At 44.3% G+C, this 22423-nt stretch overlaps 2 protein-coding genes and 1 pseudogene across 3 annotated transcripts in view; all 3 read right to left on the bottom strand.

Moving 5' to 3' along the window:
- Positions 1-22423, bottom strand: part of LOC309564409 (uncharacterized protein) — a 121571-nt gene that overhangs the window by 10345 nt on the left and 88803 nt on the right. The window contains exons 12-19 of the mRNA XM_082269037.1: positions 22167-22266; positions 21952-22049; positions 21715-21855; positions 21481-21595; positions 17648-19512; positions 7935-8118; positions 7536-7633; positions 7283-7424 (exon numbers count right to left, since the gene is read on the bottom strand). Coding sequence (XP_082125163.1) covers positions 7283-7424; positions 7536-7633; positions 7935-8118; positions 17648-19512; positions 21481-21595; positions 21715-21855; positions 21952-22049; positions 22167-22266 — 2743 coding nt within the window. The remainder of the gene's footprint in view (positions 1-7282; positions 7425-7535; positions 7634-7934; positions 8119-17647; positions 19513-21480; positions 21596-21714; positions 21856-21951; positions 22050-22166; positions 22267-22423) is intronic.
- LOC309562832 (uncharacterized protein) overlaps positions 1-22423 on the bottom strand; it is a 119105-nt gene that overhangs the window by 10164 nt on the left and 86518 nt on the right. The gene's annotated exons all lie outside the window — the stretch shown is intronic.
- LOC309562702 lies at positions 3737-6742 on the bottom strand (annotated as a pseudogene). Its single transcript has 4 exons — positions 6671-6742; positions 6414-6555; positions 4696-5420; positions 3737-4463 (listed from the first exon to the last, which is right to left on the bottom strand). The product of its transcript is annotated as an uncharacterized misc_RNA (transcript).

The raw sequence follows: 22423 nt of genomic DNA, 5'->3' as shown, positions 1-22423 counted from the left end.
TGTGCATTGGTGTGTCTATAGAAATGTTTGTTTTTTAGTTTCAGAATTTTTGGAAAAACTTTCTTCTTTTTTTGAAACTGGAAGACCTCTAGTTCTGCTTTTGACCGAGAACTTGCAGATCCCACTAGGGCCCTGATGCACTCATCTACAGAACGGAGAAGTCTTCTCAGAAAGGGTCTAATTAGTCTCTGCTGTCTATGTCAAAATTGATGGCTGAGGACCCAGCTTGGGATGTGGCTTAGCAGGCAGAACAAGAGTAAGCACATTAGTACTGATGGCATTCATCCTCTTCTGATATTGGAGACCTTTGGCATTGGTAATCCCCATGCTGACTGGACTATGGTCACATGAGCAGTGTTGAAAGGCCCAATTCTGAGGAGAAGAACCTCAGCCCAAAACTGGTTCACCACTAAAACGCAGGGGACTGTCCTCCCTGATAGTAAAAAGGAAATCAGACCACTGCCCATCCAAACCTATAGCGGTAATAAGCTCATCCCCAATATCCACACTATATTCTCTGACAGCTCTCCTCCCACCATCCGCACCATATTCTCCTACAGCTCTCCATTATCCACACAATATTCCCCCGAAGCTCCCCCCCCCACCCCCCACCATACACTACATTCTCTGATAGCTCTCCTCCCACCATCCACACTACATTCCCCGAAAGTTCTCCTCCACCATCCACACTACATCCTCCGATAGTTCTCCCCCACCATCCACACTACATTCTCCGACAGCTCTCCCCCACCATCCACACTACATCCTCCGATAGTTCTCCCCCACCATCCACACTACATTCTCCGACAGCTCTCCTCCCACCATCCACACTACATTCTCCGACAGCTCTCCTTCCACCATCCACACTACATTCTCTGACAGCTCTCCTCCACCATCCACACTATATTCTCCAACAGTGCTCCTCCAGCATCTACACCACATTCTCCGACGGCTCTGCTCCCACCATCCACACTACATTCTCCGACAGCTCTCCTCCACCATCCACACTACATTCTCCAACAGCTCTCCTCCACCATCCACACTACATTCTCCGACAGCTCTCCTCCACCATCCACACTACATTCTCCGACAGCTCTCCTTCACCATCCACACTACATTCTCCGACAGCTCTCCTTCACCATCCACACTACATTCTCCGACAGCTCTCCTCCACCATCCACACTACATTCTCCGACAGCTCTCCTCCACCATCCACACTACATTCTCCGACAGCTCTCCTCCACCATCCACACTACATTCTCCGACAGCTCTCCTTCACCATCCACACTACATTCTCCGACAGCTCTCCTTCACCATCCACACTACATTCTGTGACAGCTCTACTCCACCATCCACACTACATTCTCCAACAGCTCTCCTCCCACCATCCACACTACATTCTCCGACAGCTCTCCTCCCACCATCCACACTACATTCTGCGACAGCTCTCCTCCACCATCCACACTACATTCTCCGACAGCTCTCCTCCCACCATCCACACTACATTCTCCGACAGCTCTCCTCCACCATCCACACTACATTCTCCGACAGCTCTCCTCCCACCATCCACACTACATTCTCTGACAGCTCTCCTCTCACCATCCACACTACATTCTCCGACAGCTCTCCCCCCACCATCCACACTACATTCTCCTCCACCATCCACATCAGAAAAAAAAATAGGACTGTAAATAATGCAAAGTGTACAGCCTTCTGGTTTATTTCAGAATAAGTGATTAACACATTACAACGAAGCTTATAACTAAATTAAACCAAGAAAATAATCAAATGTAATAATAGTTAAAGCGAACCTTCATCCCCCAGAGCATCTGAAGCTCTCTATTCTCAACTGCCACCCTCTGATTTATGAATGGGCAGAGGGGTTTTATTTTTTGGCTTTGTTTTTTTTATTTTAGGTCTTGGCCTCGTCCACCTGCCGCCATTCTTACCTAGCCAAAAATGATGGGTCTCTGCTGACTCAGCCTCCTGGTATTCAATATCACATATACAAGGAGGCTTCAGGAGTTCGGGATTTACAGCCATCAATTGAAGGATGGAACCCAAAAGAGGCAGCCGGCTTCTGATGACTAAGGAGGACCAAAATGGCAGCACGGGACCCAGGCTGCTTTATCTGATCAGGGATCGCAACAGGACAGCTATGGATCCACTAGGCAGGTGAGTATCTGAATACAGAACAATGCTGCATGACAGGTAAGCGTAGCTAAAAAATAATCAGAGGATCTGAGTTGTAATTGTTAGTATTAGTACCTCTCTAATACAAAATGATGCGCTTTTCCATGCGGCCTGTGCTGCCTCTTCTATAAAGAAAGCTATTATCAGTATATTGCGATCAATTTCGGTTTGTCACATTGACCACTTCGATACGGGGCACTTTCACCCCCTTCCTGCCCAGGCAAATTTTCAGCTTTCAACGCTGTCGCACTTGTGCAGTCATGCAACACTGTACTTAACCACTTTTGGACCGGAAGGTTTTACCCCAAAGGCCATTTTTGCGATACGGCACTGCATTGCTTTAACAGACAATTTTTTTCCAGTACCCAGAAGTGATGTCATGACATCACTTCCGGGTTTTTGCATGGAGACCCGATCAGAGCCGAATGCGGCTTTGATCGGGTCTTCGGCGGCCATGCAGGTAGGGTGCCTGGGTCTCCCGGTGGGATGGGAGATCTGGGCGAGCCGCGTAAAGCAGCGTCCCCTCCCGCTCCTTGTAATGACAGTCGAGCGGCTTCTCAGCCGCATTGGTTGTCATTACAAGATAGCCGATGGACGCCGGTACCGGGGTGAGGCCTCTAGCTGCAGGCATCACTCCAGTACAAGCACTTTCCCGAAATATCGGCAATATCGGTAAGCTCGGTGGCCGATTCCGATATATCGGGGAAAGTGCAGATAGGACCCCGATATATCGGTCAATCCCTAGTAGGCATAGGACACACCTCCTGTCACGCCCCCTTAAAGGAGAATTATCCCCCCCCCCTCCCAAAAAAAAAAAAGATTAGTTAAACCCACAAGGGCTTTGTTACCACTACTCTTCCTTTATATTGGCTCTTGACATGTACAAATGCAGCAATTTAGAAATTGGATTAAAGGTTTAGCCGTAGGAAACACTTTTTGAATGATAACTAGTGCATTTTATATACTATATATATATATATCTAACCATATCAGTAGCGGTTGGTGCTCCTTGGTCTGGGGGGGGGGGCGGCAGACGGACCACACCAGCCCGCACACCATAAAACCCCCCCCCCCCGGACCACACCAGCTCCAGCCTGCACACCTTAACCCCCCCCCCCCCGGTCTCTGGCTCACTCACCCTGGACTGACATGTGGAGGGCAGGCAGCGGCGGTGGCTTCCCCTGCGTCTCCTCCCTCCTCCTCCTTGGTCAATAGCATTGCTTCTCCTTTCGGCCAATCGGGAAACCCACTTCCTGATTGGCCAGGAGGAGAATCCGTGTGACAGTAGCAATTATTCATTCGCTATTGTCACACAACTGGGTGGACTCAGGATGCAGTGCTCTGCGCCCTGAGACCACCCTTTTTTTTTTTTAGTCTTTTTTAATTATTATTGCAAAAAAATAACAATATCCAGTGGTGATCAAATACCACCAAAAGAAAGTTCTATTTGTCGGAAAAAATATTATTAAAAAGTTTAAATTGATGATAGATAGCAAAAAATGGAGGGGGGGGGTAAATCTTCCAGGGGTCAATCTGTTCATACAGTTGTTCCACGGACTGAACATTTCCACCCGTTAAAAAGCCTACAATGTAGAATTTTCAACAGCTTCGGCATGCACGTGTGTTCTCTCGTGTTTAGTTAAATTTCCTTTATGTGTAAAACATTTCCCGCACTTTGAACATGCGTAAGGGCGCTCGCCCGTGTGAATTCTCTGGTGGATAATGAGGGACCCCTGCTGGCTGAAAGATTTCTCGCACTCTGAACACGAATAAGGACGCTCGCCCGTGTGACTTCTCTGGTGTCTAAGCAAATCTCCTTTTCAATGAAACATTTCCCGCACTCTGAACAGGGAAGAGGGCGCTCACCGGTGTGAATTTTCTGGTGGGCGAGAAGGCTGTCTTTTACAGTGAAACATCTCACACACTCTGTGCACGAGAAAGGTTCACTGGTGTGAATTCTCCGATGAATATTAAGGTCTCCTATTGTAACATTTCCCGCACTCTGAACAGGAAAAAGGGCGCTCACCGGTGTGAATTTTCTGGTGGGCGAGAAGGCTGTCTTTTACAGTGAAACATCTCCCGTACTCTGCGCATGAGAAAGGTTCACTGGTGTGAATTCTCCGATGAATATTAAGGTCTCCTATCCGATTGTAACATTTCCCGCACTCTGAACAGGAGAAAGGACGCTCAGCCGTGTGACTTCTTTGGTGAATATGAAGGTCCGTTTTGCGTGAGAAACATTTCCCGCACTCGGAGCATGAAAAACAGTGCTGTACTATGTCACTTTTCTGGTGTTCAAGAAGTTTTCCTTTGGTAAAGAATCTTTCCCCGCACTCCCAACATGAAAATGGACGCTCGCCCATGTGAATTCTCTGATGTTTATAAAGGTGTCCCATGGTCAGGAAACACTTCCCGCACTCTGTACAATTAAAAGGACGCTCATCTGTGTGAGTTCTCTGGTGTGTAAGAAGGTCTGCTTTCCGATAGAAAGATTTTTTGCACTCTGAACATGTGAATGATGCTGTGTTTCTGAAAGTCTCCTTCCGTAGTGAAAGATCTCCCGCACTCCAAACATGAGAAAGGACGCTCGGTCGTGTGAAGTCTCTGGTGTTTGAGAAGGTATCCTTTCATCTTGAAACATTTCCCACACTCTGAACATGAGACAGGATCCTCGGAGGTGTGAATTCTCTTGTGTTGACGAAGGTGTTCTTTCGAAAGGAAACATTTCCCGCACTCTGAACAAGAAAAAGGACGCTCGCCTGTGTGAATTCTCTGGTGTATGAGAAAGTCTGCTTTCAAGGCGAAACACTTCCCGCACTCTGAACAAGAAGAAGGATCTTCCTTCTTGTGAATTTTCTTCTTTTTAGCAAATATCCTGTATTCTTTAGGAGATTTTTTGCTCTCTAAAGGTGACAAAGAGCTCTCTATTGTGTGACCTCCTTCATGGCCCAAAGAAGATTCATTGGGATTAGATGGACCTGTTGATGTGTCTGTTCTGTGAGATCCCAGATGGATATCTAAAGTAACATCATGCGATTTATCAGACAATTCCTCAGGATTGAACTTATCTATTGATCTCTGTGAAGGGTGAGGTCTGTGATGTGTACTTTGAGTATTGAGAATTACTTCTGGAGAATATTGTGCAATTTCACCGTTTTCAGCATTATAATCTGGAGATAAAATAAGATGTTCCTCTGAGCTTTTCCTGTTCGGAACATATTGTCCATCTGTTGGGAAGCAAGTATAAGTATTTTTCATCTCTATAATTCAGCCATGCAGTATACTTTGATGGACCTTTCATATGATGTACAGGATCTCCTCCTCATTTGTTGGGAACATGACGTTATATTGAGGAATGGAGATGGACCTTTCATATGGTGTACAGTATCTCCTCCTCATTTGTTAGGAACATGACGTTATATTGAGGAATGGAGATGGACCTTTCATATGGTGTACAGTATCTCCTCCTCATTTGTTAGGAACATGACGTTATATTGAGGAATGGAGATGGACCTTTCATATGGTGTACAGTATCTCCTCCTCATTTGTTGGGAACATGACGTTATATAGAGGAATGGAGATGGGCCTTTCATATGGTGTACAGTATCTCCTCCTCATTTGTTGGGAACATGACGTTATATTGAGGAATGGAGATGGACCTTTCATATGGTGTACAGTATCTCCTCCTCATTTGTTGGGAACATGACGTTATATTGAGGAATGGAGATGGACCTTTCATATGGTGTACAGTATCTCCTCCTCATTTGTTGGGAACATGATAATATATTGAGGAATGGAGATGGACCTTTCATATGGTGTACAGTATCTCCTCCTCATGTGTTGGGAACATGACGTAATATTGAGGAATGGAGATGGACCTTTCATATGGTGTACAGTATCTCCACCTCATTTGTTGGGAACGGACGCTGTATTGAGGAATGGAGATGGACCTTTCATATGGTGTACAGTATCTCCTCCTCATATGTTGGGAACATGACGTTATATTGAGGAATGGAGATGGACCTTTCATATGGTGTAAGGGTAGTGTGGAAGCACACTTATTACAATAGTTTAATGAATATCAGGGATTTCTTTACTATATTGTGTACAATACCTCCACCTCATTTTTTTTGGAAACATGATCCCTATACACTGCCCAAAAAATTGCTGACCCTTGTACCCCTTTTTTTTGTATAAATACGCCCTTAAATGTTACTTACTTGTGTCCAATAGCAGAAAAGATTCCTCCTGGTTGCTTTCCATAATCCTCTCCCACTCCTCCATAGACTGCTGACCTTCACTCACCAACATCTCTTCTTCTTCCTCTTTAATCTCAGCTTTGATGTCTTTTAGTTCTTCACCCTAATCCCCAAAGATGATAGAATACATTTATAAAAATGAACAAGAGATTACATATTGTAGAATAATATCAATGTTTAGAATTATTTTGTAGTTTCTTTGTCTCAGTCCTATCTACCTGATTATGGTGCGAATAGTTATGATCTTCCTTTATGGTATCCCAAGAGTGCAGAGGACCTCCCTCCTCCATAGACTGCCCATCTCCCCTCACCGACGTCTCTTCTAATTCCTCTTTTTCCTCAATTTTGATGTCTTTTAGTTCTTCACCCTAAACCCCAAATATGTTATAATAGATTTCTAAAAAGAGCAAGAGATCACACAGAAGAATGTGGTTTCATAGCTTAGAATTTTTTAGGCCTACATGCTCAGTCCCATCTACCTGATGACGGTGGGGGATGGTGTGATCTTCCTGTGTGGAATCCCGGGAATACAGAGGACGGGGACATCTCTCTGGTGGGTTCCCATTACTGGATCCATCTGTAGGAAACACACACACTGACTGAATACATTGTTTCTACGTGTTTATCAGATGATGGGGATCTAGGTGGACCCTCAATACTGCTCTCCTTTACAAAAAAGTCTCCTCTTACCCAGTTATGTGAGGAGCCGCTGATTTTCTATCATGACGTCCTTTCAGAGATCATCTTACCTAGAGATGTGAAGGTCTACAGACCCTAAACCATTAATCTACATATCTGCATGGTTTCAGTAAATAGCATTCATTACTTACCTGTGCTGAGATCTAGAGAAGGTTCCTCCTGTTTATTAGTCATGGACATTCCAACTATCTCTGAAGTTTGTGGGTAACCCATCACAGGCATCTCCTCTTCTTCCTCTTTGACCTCAACTTTCATAAACATCTTTTCTTTGTGCTAAAGCAACCGAATGATAAAAAATAAAATCTTTAAATAGAATAGGCTGAGACTACATAGAAGAGTATAATCTCATACAGTCTGGAATCACTTTTGGTTCTTCTTTTCTACCTGATGATGGTGAGGAATGGGGTGATATTCCAGTGTGTATTCTTGAGAATACAGAGAATAGGGGCTTTCCTCTGGTGAGTTCTCATTACTGAATCCATCTGTAGGAAACACACACACTGACTGAATACATTGTTTCTATGTGTTTATCAGATGATGGGGGATCTAGGTGGACCCTCCGTATTACTCTCTCCTTTACAATAAAGTCTCCTCTTACCCGGTGATGTGAGGGGAGGCTGATTCTCCATCATGATGTCCTTGTAGAGATCCTTGTGTCCTAAATACTCCCACTCCTCCATGGAGAAATAGACAGTGACATCCTGACACCTTATAGGAACCTGACACACACATTGATACAGTCACAATCCAGAAACATCCCTTGTCTGTTAGTGGATAATGTACCAGAAATCCCGGCACCGCTAACTTCTCCTGTCAGTAGATCAATGATCTTGTTGGCGACTTCTAGAATCTTCTTGGCACTGGTTATCTCTGTTATTAGGCAGTAATGTGGAGGCGATGTGATGGGTGATTCTCTGAAGACAGATGTGAATGGCTCATCAGATATTTTCTTCACAACTTTATCATTCTATGTAATAAGAGAAAGTAACAATTATCACTACAGACTTTCCAGAATCCTCCTCACCTCTCCAAATAAGTCTGTGTTTTGTTACAAAAATGAAAAAGGTAGGCATTTTCTGGTCATGAGAATTGTAATATTATAGACACAGTAGGCACAAAATATCGTACAGTGGCTGGACAGTATGTAAGTAGCCTGGTTAAGCCGCAATGTAAAAGGGTGAGATGAGGCAGGTTTTATCTTATTTCAGGGACAGTAACCACAGATATTGTACAGTGGCTAGACAGAATGTTAGCAGCTTAGTTAGGCCACAATGTAAAAGGGAGAGATGAGGCAGGTTTTATTTTATTTCAGGGATAGTGACCACAGATATTGTACAGTGGCTAGACAGAAGGTAAGCAGCTTGGTTAGGCCACAATGTAAAAGGGAGAGAGGAGGCAGGGTTTATCTTATTTCAGGGACAGTAGCCACAGATATTGTACAGTGGCTAGACAGAATGTAAGCAGCTTGGTTAAGCCACAATGAAAGAGGACAAGACGAGGCAGGTTTTATCTTGAAATAAAGATTAGAGAGTATTATTTCAGAGACAATAGTCACACATATCCTACAGTTGTTGTGCAGCATGTAAGCAGCTTGGTTAAGCCACAAAATAAGAGGGAGAGACAAGGCAGGCTTGAAAAAAAACAAATAAGATGGTATTGTCCAAGAGACAAAGGTTACAAATATTTTGGAGAGTCGGAGCACTGGAATAGCATGCTTGGAGAGACAAGAAAATTATTTGTTCTGCAGTAAGCATTACAAATTTGGTAGCCGAGGTGCAGCTACAGAAACAGTGTGTGTTACACGTTTATAATGCCGGACCACTGAAAGAGACTAACTTTAGGGGTAACAAAATTTGTTACCTGAAGAACAGCTGCATAAACATGACATGTGTCACATTTTCAATACCGAAGCATCAAATTAGTCCACAAATCTTGAGGCGTTGAACATGCAGCAACCATTATATATTGGACATCTGGGGTCCAGCTGTGTTGCAACTTTACAGTACACTGTAGAACACTGGAATAGGCTGAAAACTGTGAGGCGTACTGTAGTAATAGGCCAGACGAGATGGCAACAGCTGGTAACTATGACAGGTAACAGTTTTCATGTGTGTGTGACGATGTGTGTGTGATTAATTTTACTGAAAGTGCGCTGGTCAACACTGCAATGGGATAGGCAGATCTGCGCTTATTTGACATACAACTGAGGTTCTTTGAAGTGCTGCGTTTTGTACTCCCTCTTGGATGGTAGCAGTTGACTGGCCATTTTCCCTTTGTACTGAAGCGCCAATAGGATGGCCAGCCAGTAATGGTCCCTCTCTTTCTAGACCCTTATCCTGGGGTTCTTGTGCAGGCATTTTAGCATAAAAGAGCTCATTTGCCAAAAATCGTACTCACTACCTTGTCTGGCACAATATGGTTTGGGGTCAGTCACCTCCAGAGAGCTGCCAGAATCTCCAACCTTTTGTGGATTTTGTCCTTCAGACATAAAAGCTGCAAAACAGCAGTCACTACCGTTGCTGTTAGTCAGAAACTCAAACCTCATAATCCGTGCTATAAATCAGAGGCTCTAGATGGATAGTTGGATAAATGGTTCTATATTTTTATTATTATTATACAGGATTTATATAGCACCAACAGTTTGCGCAGTGCTTAACAAAATGAAGGCAGACATTACAGTTATAATACAATTTGGAACAAAAGGAATCAGAGGGCTCTGCTCGTTAGAGCTTACAATCTAAAAGGGAGGGTCAATTGATACAAAGGCAATAGCTGTGGGGGATGGGCTGATGGAGCAAGTGAAACAGTGTTATTAGTTAGTAGCCAGGTAGGCTTCTTTAAAGAGAAGGGTTTTCAGGGATTGTCTAAAGATGGATAGATTAGGGGACAGTCGGACAGATTGGGGTAGAGAGTTCCAAAGAATGGGAGAAGCTCTGGAGAAATCCTGGAGGCGAGCATGGGAAGAGGTGACAAGGGAGCTAGAGATCAGGAGGTCTTGGGAGGACCGAAGAGAGCGGCTTGGTTGATATTTTGAAATCAGGTTAGTGATGTAGCTGGGGGCAGTTTGAGTTGTGGATGGCATTGTAAACTATTGTTAGCACTTTGAATTTTATTCGTTGGAGTGGAAGCCAATGAAGGGATTGGCAGAGAGGGGTGGAGGACACTGAACGGTTGGTAAGGTGGATAAGTCTTGCAGCAGCATTCATTATGGATTGAAGGGGGGGTAATCTATGTAAGGGTAATCCAATGAGGATGGAGTTGCAATAGTCGAGGCGAGAGATAACCAGGGTATGAATTAAAAGCTTGGTGGTGTCATTGGTTAAAAAGGGCCGTATTCTAGCGATGTTGCGGAGTTTAAGGCAGCATGATTTGGACAGGGATTGGATGTGAGCCTGAAAGGACAGTGCAGAGTCCAGGGTTACCCCTAGCACCCTGGCATGTGTGGAAGGACTGATAGTTGTTCCATTGATCTTGACAGAGAATTCCGGGGAAGGGGCACGTGGAGGAGGAAATATTATGAGCTTGGTTTTAGATAGATTCAGTTTGAGGAAGTGGTGAGACATCCAGGCTGATATGTCTGTTAGTAGATCAGTGATGAGGGAGGAGACTGTGGGGTGAGCTGAGGGGTAAAGAGGTAGATTTGGGTGTCATCAGTATAGAAATGGTAGTGGAAGCCATGGGAGGCTATTAGCTGACCCAGGGAGGAGGTATAGATTGAGAATAGTAGCGGTCCAAGGACAGAACCTTGGGGGCCCCAACAGTAAGAGGAGTTGCAGAGGAGTAAGTGGAATTGTAAGTGACACTGAAGGTGCGGTGAGATAGGTAAGATTCGAACCAGTGGAGAGCACAGCCACGGAGACCGAGCAAACTGAGATTTTTGAGAAGGAGGGGGTGGTCAACAGTATCAAAGGCAGCAGAGAGGTCCAAGAGTATTGAGTAGTGACTATTGGTTTTTGCTTTTAGTAAGTCATTTGTAAGTTTTAGGAGAGAAGTTTCTGTGGAGTGTTGTCGAAATCCAGACTGAAGGGGATCAAGGAGGTTATTCTCAATGAGGTGCTTGCTCAGGCGGTTGTAGACTAAACGTTCAAGGAGTTTGGAAGCAAAAGGGAGTAAGGAGATGGGTCTCAAGTTATTAAGATTAGTGGGGTCTAGTGAGGCTTTCTTTGGCATGGAAGTGACTAGCGCATGTTTTAGAGAGTTGGGGAAGATGCCAGTGGAGAGGGAGAGGTTGAAGATATGAGTTAAAGAGTGTAGGATAGAGCCAGAGGGTGACCGTAGTATTTGAGAAGGAACAGGGTCCAGGGGGCAGGAAGTTAGGTGGGCATTAGAAAAATTTTTAGTGACATCCTCTACAGTAGTTGGGTTAAACAAGGGAAGTATTGATTGTGCAGGTGGACAAGGTGTGTAAGGTGAGGGAGATATCTGTAGTGTAAAGATCTCTTCACGAATTTAGGATGTATCTGGTCTATAAACCAGAGGCTCTGGATGGACAGTTGGATAAATGGTTCTATATTTAGGATGTATCCGGTCTATAAACCAGAGGCTCTGGATGGACAGTTGGATAAATGGCTCTAGATTTAGGAAGTATCTGGTCTGCTCTAGCTGGACAGTTGGATAAATGGATACCAGAATGTGTGTATCAGCATCTTCTGGAGATAAAAGACGTCGCAGTGACTATGGAGGAAGAGGACGGACATGACGGGGGGTTACTGGGTGTAAATATAAAATAATATCTTATTACCTCCTCTGCTGCCAGTTCCAGCAATGTCTCCTCTCTACTTCCTTTCGAATCACCTTTCACCCGGAACTTCCTATTTATAAGGGACATCACTTCCTGTCTCTGCGTTCCACTGACACTACCTAGGGTGACCACCTGGAGGAGAATATTAAAGCTGCAGCCTACAATGTTTGCCAATATTCTGACATCTGCTTCTTGGTGAATTCTTCAATTTCTATTATATTACACCAGAGTTAAAAACCAATCAATTAAAAAAATTTAATGTAGCAAGGTTTCCAGGCCTATGGCCTGATGTGGGTCTGCCATTAGTACCGGTACTTTCCCCAACACATGTGAGCTGTGACCCTGGGTGTGATAACGGAAGCAGCGACAACTCCGCCATCTTTGTGGTTTTTATTGGTTTTATAGGGGATGGGAGAAGGGAATGAGTGGGATACTCCTTGAGGCTTAACTATGCACACTTGGGACTTTTACTCCCGAAAACACCCGTTGGCGCTTCCTTGACGCCAGCCAGCGCCAGCCAACGCTCACCAACGCTGAGAATCCTTTTGTAGAACACAGAAGTGCTGAATCCTCGACTTTTAGTCCAGAAAATCCCGGACTGAATACTGTAAAACTCCTGACACTGCTTTTCTGTGTAAATTACTGAATACCGTCCTCCGCTTTGGCCAGCTTGGAGGTAGTATGAAGTAGAACTCTGTATAGCTGTGCTGGCAACTGACACACTCTGTACAATTCAGGGCCCAACTGCAGGCGCCCCCTTTACTTGAACTCTTCAGGGTCCACTGACTTTGCACCCCCTCTGTAACTTCAGTGTCCCCAACCTAGGTACCTCCTTTCCAGCTAGCTGACACTGGATCCCAGACTCTCTTCCGGAGTGGTCCCCTCTGACACTAGGCAGACCCCCAGGGGCAATCCTCAGTACTCATGACCTGTGTAGGCTTTCCTGGGACTGGACCCCTCTTGCTGTCTGCAGGTTCTCGGCACACCGGATCCCCTCAGCTCTCTCTGGATATTCAGGCGACCCCCGAACTATCTGCTTCCTCAGACAGGAGAAGAGACAGCCGTACTCTCCCTCTTGGAACTCTGCTCCCGCCAAAGACACTGTGCCACGCACTTCCCTCAAACTTATACACACTCCCAGAATCCTTTGCAGCCAAATCTGCCTTCTGGGGTAGTTACAAGCCTGGATGTGCCCCCTGATTGGCCTTCCTCCACTGCCCTATGAGAAGCCTCTCACAGGAGCCAGTGGGGAGACTTCCCTTTCAGCAGGCACATTATTAGAGTTCATCAGATACATATTGCTGGGCAGAAAGTCTATAACACTTAACATTTTTGGCTTTAGCTACACTATTTTTTTTTTCATTTTTGGATACAGATGAGAGGGATTCAAACCCGTCAGGCTTTCATTGCTGTCTGTGCCCCCAATAGAGAGATTCATTCTCTTTATTTGTCATGTTTACCATTATCATCAAAAGTGAAAGTAAAAGAAAATCCCACATTTTGGGTTGACACTAGAACAGAAATAGAGGGAAAATATTCCAATGAAGACATTTGTTCTGGTGACACCCCAAGGTTCCCCCTCACTTCCCTTTTTGGCTATGGGACACAAAGTGAAGGAACATCTCTCTTATGGGACACAGATGTGCATTGGTGTGTCTATAGAAATGTTTGCTTTTTTGCTTCAGAATTTTTTTTTTGGAAAAACTTTCTTCTTTTTTGAAACTGGAAGACCTCTAGTTCTGCTTTTGACCGAGAACTTGCAGACCCCACTAGGGCCCTGATGCACTCATCTACAGAACGGAGAAGTCTTATCAGAAAGGGTCTAATTTGTCTCTGCTGTCTATGTCAAAATTTATGGCTGAGGACCCAGCTTGGGATGTGGCTTAGCAGAAAGAACAAGAGTAAGCACATTAGTACTAATGGCATTCATCCTTTTCTGACATTGGAGACCTTTGGCATTGGTCATCCCCATGCTGACCTTCTTTTCTGGACTATGGTCGCATAAGCAGTGTTGAAAGGCCCAAGCACCATCCACACTACATTCTCTGACAGCTCTCCCCCCACCATCCACACTACATTCTCCAACAGCTCTCCTCCACTATCCACATTACATTCTCCGACAGCTCTCCTCCACCAACCACACTACATTCTCCGACAGCTCTCCTCCACCATCCACACTACATTCTCCGACAGCCGTCCTCCACCATCCACACTACATTCTCCGACAGCCCTCCTCCACCATCCACACTACATTCTCCGACAGCTCTCCTCCACCATCCACACTACATTCTCCGACAGCTGTCCTCCACCATCCACACTACATTCTCCGACAGCCCTCCTCCACCATCCACACTACATTCTCCGACAGCTCTCCCCCCACCATCCACATTACATTCTCCGACAGCTCTCCCTCCACCATCCACACTACAGTCTCCGACTGCTCTCCTCCACCATCCACACTACATTCTCCGACAGCTCTCCCCCCACCATCCACACTACAGTCTCCGACTGCTCTCCTCCACCTTCCACACTACATTCTCCGACAGCTCTCCTCCACCATCCACACTACATTCTCCGACAGCTCTCCTCCCACCATCCACACTATATTCTCCGACAGCTCTCCTCTCACCATCCACACTACATTCTCCGACAGCTCTCCTCTCACCATCCACACTACATTCTCCGACAGCTCTCCTCCACCATCCACACTACATTCTCTGACAGCTCTCCTCCCACCATCCACACTACATTCCCGACAGCTCTCCTCCCACCATCCACACTACATTCTCCGACAGCTCTCCTCCACCATCCACACTACATTCTCCGACAGCTCTCCTCCCACCATCCACACTACATTCTCCGACAGCTCTCCTCCCACCATCCACACTACATTCTCCGACAGCTCTCCTCCCACCATCCACACTACATTCTCCGACAGCTCTCCTCCCACCATCCACACTACATTCTCCGACAGTTCTCCTCCACCATCCACTCTACATTCCCTGACAGTTCACCTCCCACCGTACATACTACATGACAGCTATGCCTCACCATCCACACTACATTCTCCCAAAGTTCTCCTGCCACCATCCACACTTCATTCTCCAACAGCTCTCCTCCCACACTACATTCTCCCAGAGCTCTCCTCCACCATCCACACTACATTCTCCGACAGCTCTCCTCCCACCATCCACACTACATTCTCCGACAGCTCTCCTCCCACCATCCACACTACATTCTCCGACAGCTCTCCTCCACCATCCACACTACATTCACCGACAGCTCTCCTCCACCATCCACACTACATTCTCCGACAGCTCTCCTCCACCATCCACACTACATTCTCCGACAGCTCTCCTCCACCATCCATACTACATTCTCCGACAGCTCTCCTCCACCATCCCACACAACATTCTCCGACAGCTCTCCCCCCACTATTCACACTACATTCTCCGACAGCTCTCCTCCACCATCCACACTACATTCTCCGACAGCACTCCTCCACCATTCACACTACATTCTTTTTTTGGAACCTTTGAGGGGAGCACATTTCAATTACCAATAAAAAAGAAAAAACACTGTAAATAATGCAAAGTGTAGAGCTTTCTGGTTTATTTCAGAATAAGTGATTAATACATTACAAGAAGCGTATAACTAAATGAAACATTTTATAATTGAAGCAAGAAAAGAATCAAATGTAATAATAGTTAAAGCGAACCTTCATCCCCCAGAGCATCTGAAGCTCCTCTACTCAACTGCCACAACTGCCACCCTCTGATTTATGAATGGGCAGAGGGGTTTATTTTTTGGCTTTGTTTTTTTTATTTTAGGTCTTGGCCTTGTCCACCTGCCGCCATCCTCACTTGGGTGAAAACGATGGGTCTCTGCTGACTCAGCCTCCTGGTATTCAACATCACATATACATGTCCCTCTCAAAAAATTAGCATATTGTGATAAAGTTCATTATTTTCTGTAATGATAAACATTAGACTTTCATATATTTTAGATTCATTACACACAACTGAAGTAGTGCAAGCCTTTTATTGTTTTAATATTGATGATTTTGGCATACAGCTCATGAAAACCCAAAATTCCTATCTCAAAAAATTAGCATATTTCATCCGACCAATAAAAGAAAAGTTTTTTTAATACAAAAAAAGTCAACCTTCAAATAATTATGTTCAGTTATGCACTCAATACTTGGTCGGGAATCCTTTTGACTGCTTCAATGCGGCGTGGCATGGAGGCAATCAGCCTGTGGCACTGCTGAGGTGTTATGGAGGCCCAGGATGCTTCGATAGCGGCCTTGAGCTCATCCAGAGTGTTGGGTCTTGCGTCTCTCAACTTTCTCTTCACAACATCCCACAGATTCTCTATGGGGTTCAGGTCAGGAGAGTTGGCAGGCCAATTGAGCACAGTAATACCATGGTCAGTAAACCATTTACCAGTGGTTTTGGCACTGTGAGCAGGTGCCAGGTCGTGCTGAAAAATGAAATCGTCATCTCCATAAAGCTTTTCAGCAGATGGAAGCATGAAGTGCTCCAAAATCTCCTGATAGCTAGCTGCATTGACCCTGCCCTTGATAAAACACAGTGGACCAACACCAGCAGCTGACATGGCACCCCAGACCATCACTGACTGTGGGTACTTGACACTGGACTTCAGGCATTTTGGCATTTCCCTCTCCCCAGTCTTCCTCCAGACTCTGGCACCTTGATTTCCGAATGACATGCAAAATTTGCTTTCATCCGAAAAAAGTACTTTGGACCACTGAGCAACAGTCCAGTGCTGCTTCTCTGTAGCCCAGGTCAGGCGCTTCTGCCGCTGTTTCTGGTTCAAAAGTGGCTTGACCTGGGGAATGCGGCACCTGTAGCCCATTTCCTGCACACGCCTGTACACGGTGGCTCTAGATGTTTCTACTCCAGACTCAGTCCACTGCTTCCGCAGGTCCCCCAAGGTCTGGAATCGGTCCATCTCCACAATCTTCCTCAGGGTCCGGTCACCTCTTCTCGTTGTGCAGCATTTTCTGCCACACTTTTTCCTTCCCACAGACTTCCCACTGAGGTGCCTTGATACAGCACTCTGGGAACAGCCTATTAGTTCAGAAATTTCTTTCTGTGTCTTACCCTCTTGCTTGAGGGTGTCAATGATGGCCTTCTGGACAGCAGTCAGGTCGGCAGTCTTACCCATGATTGCGGTTTTGAGTAATGAACCAGGCTGGGAGTTTTTAAAAGCCTCAGGAATCTTTTGCAGGTGTTTAGAGTTAATTAGTTGATTCAGATGATTAGGTTAATAGCTCGTTTAGAGAACCTTTTCATGATATGCTAATTTTTTGAGATAGGAATTTTGGTTTTTCATGAGCTGTATGCCAAAATCATCAATATTAAAAACAATAAAAGGCTTGCACTACTTCAGTTGTGTGTAATGAATCTAAAATATATGAAAGTCTAATGTTTATCAGTACATTACAGAAAAAAATCAACTTTATCACAATATGCTAATTTTTTGAGAGGGACCTGTACAAGGAGGCTTCAGGAGTTCGGGATTTACTGCCATCAATTGAAGGATGGCTGCTTGAACCCAAACGAGGCAGCCAGCTTCTGATGACTAAGGAGGACCAAAATGGTGGCACGGGACCCGGGCTGCTTTATCTGATCAGGGATCGCAGCAGGACAACTATGGATCCACTAGGCAGGTGAGTATCTGAATACAGAACAATGCTGCATGACAGGTAAGCGTAGCTAAAAAATAATCAGAGGATCTGAGTTGTAATTTCTATTTCCTCCATTTCCTCCTCTTTAATCGTTACCTTGATCGTATGAGTTCTCATGTGCGTACTAAGTGATTTTTTGTAGCTGAAACATTTCCCGCACTCCGAACATGCAAAAGGGCGATCACCAGTGTGAATCCTCTGGTGGTCAATAAGGTCCACTTTCTGAATGAAACATTTCCCACACTCTGAACAGGAATAGGGACGCTCACCCGTGTGAACCCTCTGGTGTCTAATAAGTGAATTTTTCTGAATGAAACATTTCCCGCACACTGAGCAAGAATGGTCCCGCTCCCCCGTGTGAATTTTCTGGTGTAGGAGGAGGACATTTTTGTCAGTAAAACATTTCCCGCACTCCGAACATGAAAAAGGGTGCTCACCAGTGTGACATCTCTGGTGTCTAAAGAGGTCTCTTTTCTGAATGAAACACTTCCCGCACTCTGAACATGAAAAAGGGCGCTCGCCTGTGTGAATTCTCTGGTGTCTAAGAAGGTTTCCTTTCTGACTGAAAGATCGCCCACACTCTGGACATGAAAAGGAACGCTCGCCCTGGTGATCTTTCTTGTGTACAAGAAATAATGTTTTCTCAGTAAAGATTTTCCCGCACTCTGAGCAGGAATATGGAGGCTCATTCATGTGACTTTTTTGGTGCTTCCGAAACTCTCCTTTATGAACAAAAGTTTTCCCACATTCTAAACATGAGTAAGAATTCTCACCTGTGTGACTTCTCTGGTGTATAAGGAGTATATTTTTGTCAGTAAAAAATTTCCCGCACTCTGTACATGAAAAGGGACTCTCACCTGTGTGACATCTCTCGTGTTTAAGAAGGTTTGCTTTCTGAATGAAACATTTCCCGCACTCTGAACATGAATAAGGACCCTCACCTGTGTGAATCTTGCTGTGCCTATCAAGTGCATTTTTCATAAGAAAACATTTCCCGCACACTGAACATGAATAGGGACGCTCGCCTGTGTGTGTGCTCTGGTGTGTAATAAATGCTGTTTTCTTGGTGAAACATTTCCCGCACTCTTTACACGAGAAGGGACGCTCACCTGTGTGACGTTTTTGATGTTTTAGAAGGTTACCTTTCTGAATGAAACACTTCCCGCACTCTGAACAGGAATAGGGACGCTCACCTGTGTGTATTCTCTGGTGTATAAGAAGTGCGTTTTTCTCAATGAAACACTTCCCACAGATTGAACACGAATAAGGACGCTCGCCCGTGTGACATCTCTGGTGTTTAAGAAGGTTCCCTTTCTGATTAAAACTTTTCCCGCACTCTGAACAAGAATAAGGACGCTCCCCCGTGTGACTTCTCTGGTGTAAATGGAGTTTCCCTTTCTCAGAGAAACATTTCCCACACTCTGAGCACGAAAAGGGACGCTCCCCCGTGTGAATTCTCTGGTGTATGTGGAGTTTTCCCCTCACAGAAAAACACTTCCCGCACTCTGAACATTCATAGGGGCGCACTCCTGTGTGAATTCTCTGGTGTCTAGCAAGTTTTCTGTTGTGATTGAAGGATTTCCCGCACACCATACATGTGAATAAACGCTCCCCTGTGTGAGATACTTCATGGCTCAATGAAAATTCTTTGGAATTGGATGGTTCTGTTGACTTCTCCGCACCGTGGGGTCCTACGTTCACATCTGGAGTAACCGTACGTAAATTAGTAGAAGATTCCTCAGGTTTAGAGGGATCCATTGATCTCTCCAAATGGTCGGGGGTTGGATTTGTATTTTGAGTTGTGGGACTCAGTCCGGGAGAACATTGTGTGATGCCATTATCTTCTGAATTATTATCTGGAGATAAGATAGGACGTCCCTCAAAGGAATTCCCAAAATAGTTTCCATCTGTTGGAAAGCAAAAGTTGTACATAAATGTTAGAAGAAATGTTCATGTTTTTCAAATTGGTTACTACGGCATTCACGTTTTCCAGAGCTCTGGCATAAAATTGGGTGCAATCATAACAGAAAAATAGGAATGCAAATCCCCGAAAGCAGGGGTCCTCAAACTACGACCCCTCCAGCTGTTGGCGGAACTACACATCCCATGAGGCATTGTAAAACTCTGACATTCTCAGACATGACTAGGCATGATGGGAATTGTAGTTCCTGAACAACTGGAGGGCCGTAGTTTGAAGATCCCTGCCCGAAAGGATATAATACACCCACTGGGTAACATTTATGCATCGATGACATGGTTACTGTGAGAATGGAGATGGACCTTCCTCCACCTCATTTTTTTAAACTTATCGCAACATACTGAACAATGTAGATGGATCTTCCATACCGTTTTAGATGGGTAGAGACTGCGGTCATGCTGTAGGAGATGGACAAAGTGCAAAAACAAACTACAAGAGAGGTTGGTGACAGAGAACATGCTGCCGGAGACAGACCAAGATTGGGAAGATCTGTAGTATCTTTACAAATTAATGATCACAGGTTTTTACTCCCTACAGACTATTTAAACATTACCAGAAGATATTGAGGGATGGTGGTCTAAAATAACTCCACCTCATTTGTTGGGAACATGACGTTATATTGAGGAATGGAGATGGACCTTTCGTATGGTGTACAGTATCTCCACCTCCTTTGTTGGGAACATGACGTTATATTGAGGAATGGAGATGGACCTTTCATATGGTGTACAGTATCTCCTCCTCATTTGTTGGGAACATGACGTTATATTGAGGAATGGAGATGGACCTTCCATATGGTGTACAGTATCTCCTCCTCATTTGTTGAGAACATGACGTTATATTGAGGAATGGAGATGGACCTTCCATATGGTGTACAGTATCTCCTCCTCATTTGTTGAGAACATGACGTTATATTGAGGAATGGAGATGGACCTTTCATATGGTGTACAGTATCTCCTCCTCATTTGTTGGGAACATGACGTTACAGTGGGGAAAATATTTATTTGATCCCCTGCAAATTTTGTAAGTTTGCCCACTTACAAAAAAAATTAAGGGTCTATAAATTTTTTTTTATCATAGATGTGTTATAAATGACAGAGACAGAAAATCAACCAAAAATCCAGAAAAAAAAAAAACACATAAAACAACTGCTATAAATTAGGTTGCAGATCAGTGAGTAAAATAGGTATTTGATCATTTAGCAAAACATGACTTAGTACTTGGTGGAGAAACCCTTTTTGGCAAGCACAGAGGGTAAGACGTTTCTTGAAGTTGGCATTATATCGAGGAAAAGAGATTGACCTTTCATATGGTGTAAAGTAGCTATTATTATTATTATTTTTAGTTTTTTTTTAGTTTTTTTTAGTTTTTTTAAAGTAGCTATTCCTTATTTGTTGGGAACATGACGTTATATTGAGGAATGGAGATGGATCTTTCATATGGTGTACAGTATCTCCTCCTCATTTGTTGGGAACATGACGATATACTGAGGAATGGAGATGGATCTTTCATATGGTGTACAGTATCTCCTCCTCATTTGTTGGGAACATGACGTTATATTGAGGAATAGAGATGGACCTTTCATATGGTGTACAGTATCTCCTCCTTATTTGTTGGGAACATGACAATTATATTGAGGAATGACCTCCTGGACCTTTCATATGGTGTACAGTATCTCCTCCTCACTTGATCTGAAGAGTTATGAGATTGGCTTTTGGGATTTGGAAGAGACTCTAAAGAAAATTGGACTGTAGTGCATATACAGGTTTTCTGTCTCCTTCTGGACCAACTGCCACTTTTCAATTTTGTTTTTTTAATTTATTTTTTCCAAACATTGTAATAAAAATCATAGAAGGAAACTTGAAATGCCAACACTTTCTGCATTGCGTTCATTACTTACATGTGTCAATGTAAAGAGAAGGGTCATTCACTACAGACTGCTGAGCTTCATTGGTAATTGTCTCTTCTTCTTCCTCCTCTTTAATCTTAATTTTGATGTCCTTCAGTTCTTCACTCTAGACCCCATGAATGATAAATTATAACAGTTGGAAAATAGTAACTTTTGACAATACAGGGAAGAATGTCATCTTAATCAACTTCAATTTTTGAGTTTCTATTGCTTATTTCCATCTACCTGATCATACTCTGTATAGTTATCTTCTTGTGTTGAATCTTGGGAAAACAGAGGATCATCCTCCTCCATAAACTTCGTAGCTCCACTCACAAACATCTCTTCTTCTTCCTCTTCAACTTTGATGGCTTTCAGTTCTTCACCCTAAACCCAAATACGATAGATGATATTTTGAAAAAACAAATTACATAGAACAACAACAAAATACATTTTTAGGTCTACATGCTCCGTCCCACCTACCCGATCCTCTTGAGAAATGGTGTGATCTACCGGTGTGGAATCCCGGGAATACAGAGGACGAGGACATCTCGCTCGTGGTTTTCTCTTACTGGATCCATCTGTAGGAAACACACACACTGACTGAATACATTTGTTTCTATGTGTTTATCAGATGATGGGAGATCTAGGTGGATCCTCCGTACTGCTCTCTCCTTTACAATAAAGTCTCCTCTTACCCGGTGATGTGAGAGGCGGTTGATTGTCCATCATGATGTCCTTGTGAAAGTCCTTGTGTCCTTCTGAATACTCCTCCATTGAGAAACAGACAGTGACCTCCTAACACCTTATAAGAACCTGACACACACAATGATACAGTCACCATCCAGACACATCCCTTGTCTGTTACTGGATAATGTCCCAGAATTCCCGGCACCGCTCACCTCTCCTATCAGCAGCCTAGCAAACTTTTTGGTGACTTCTAGAATCTTCTTGG

This window comes from Pelophylax lessonae, assembly GCF_965119305.1.
Source record: "Pelophylax lessonae genome assembly, chromosome: 9".
NCBI classification, from domain to species: Eukaryota; Metazoa; Chordata; class Amphibia; order Anura; family Ranidae; genus Pelophylax; species Pelophylax lessonae.
Note: the sequence above shows the minus strand (reverse complement) of the source record. Positions and strands in the feature narration are given on the sequence as shown.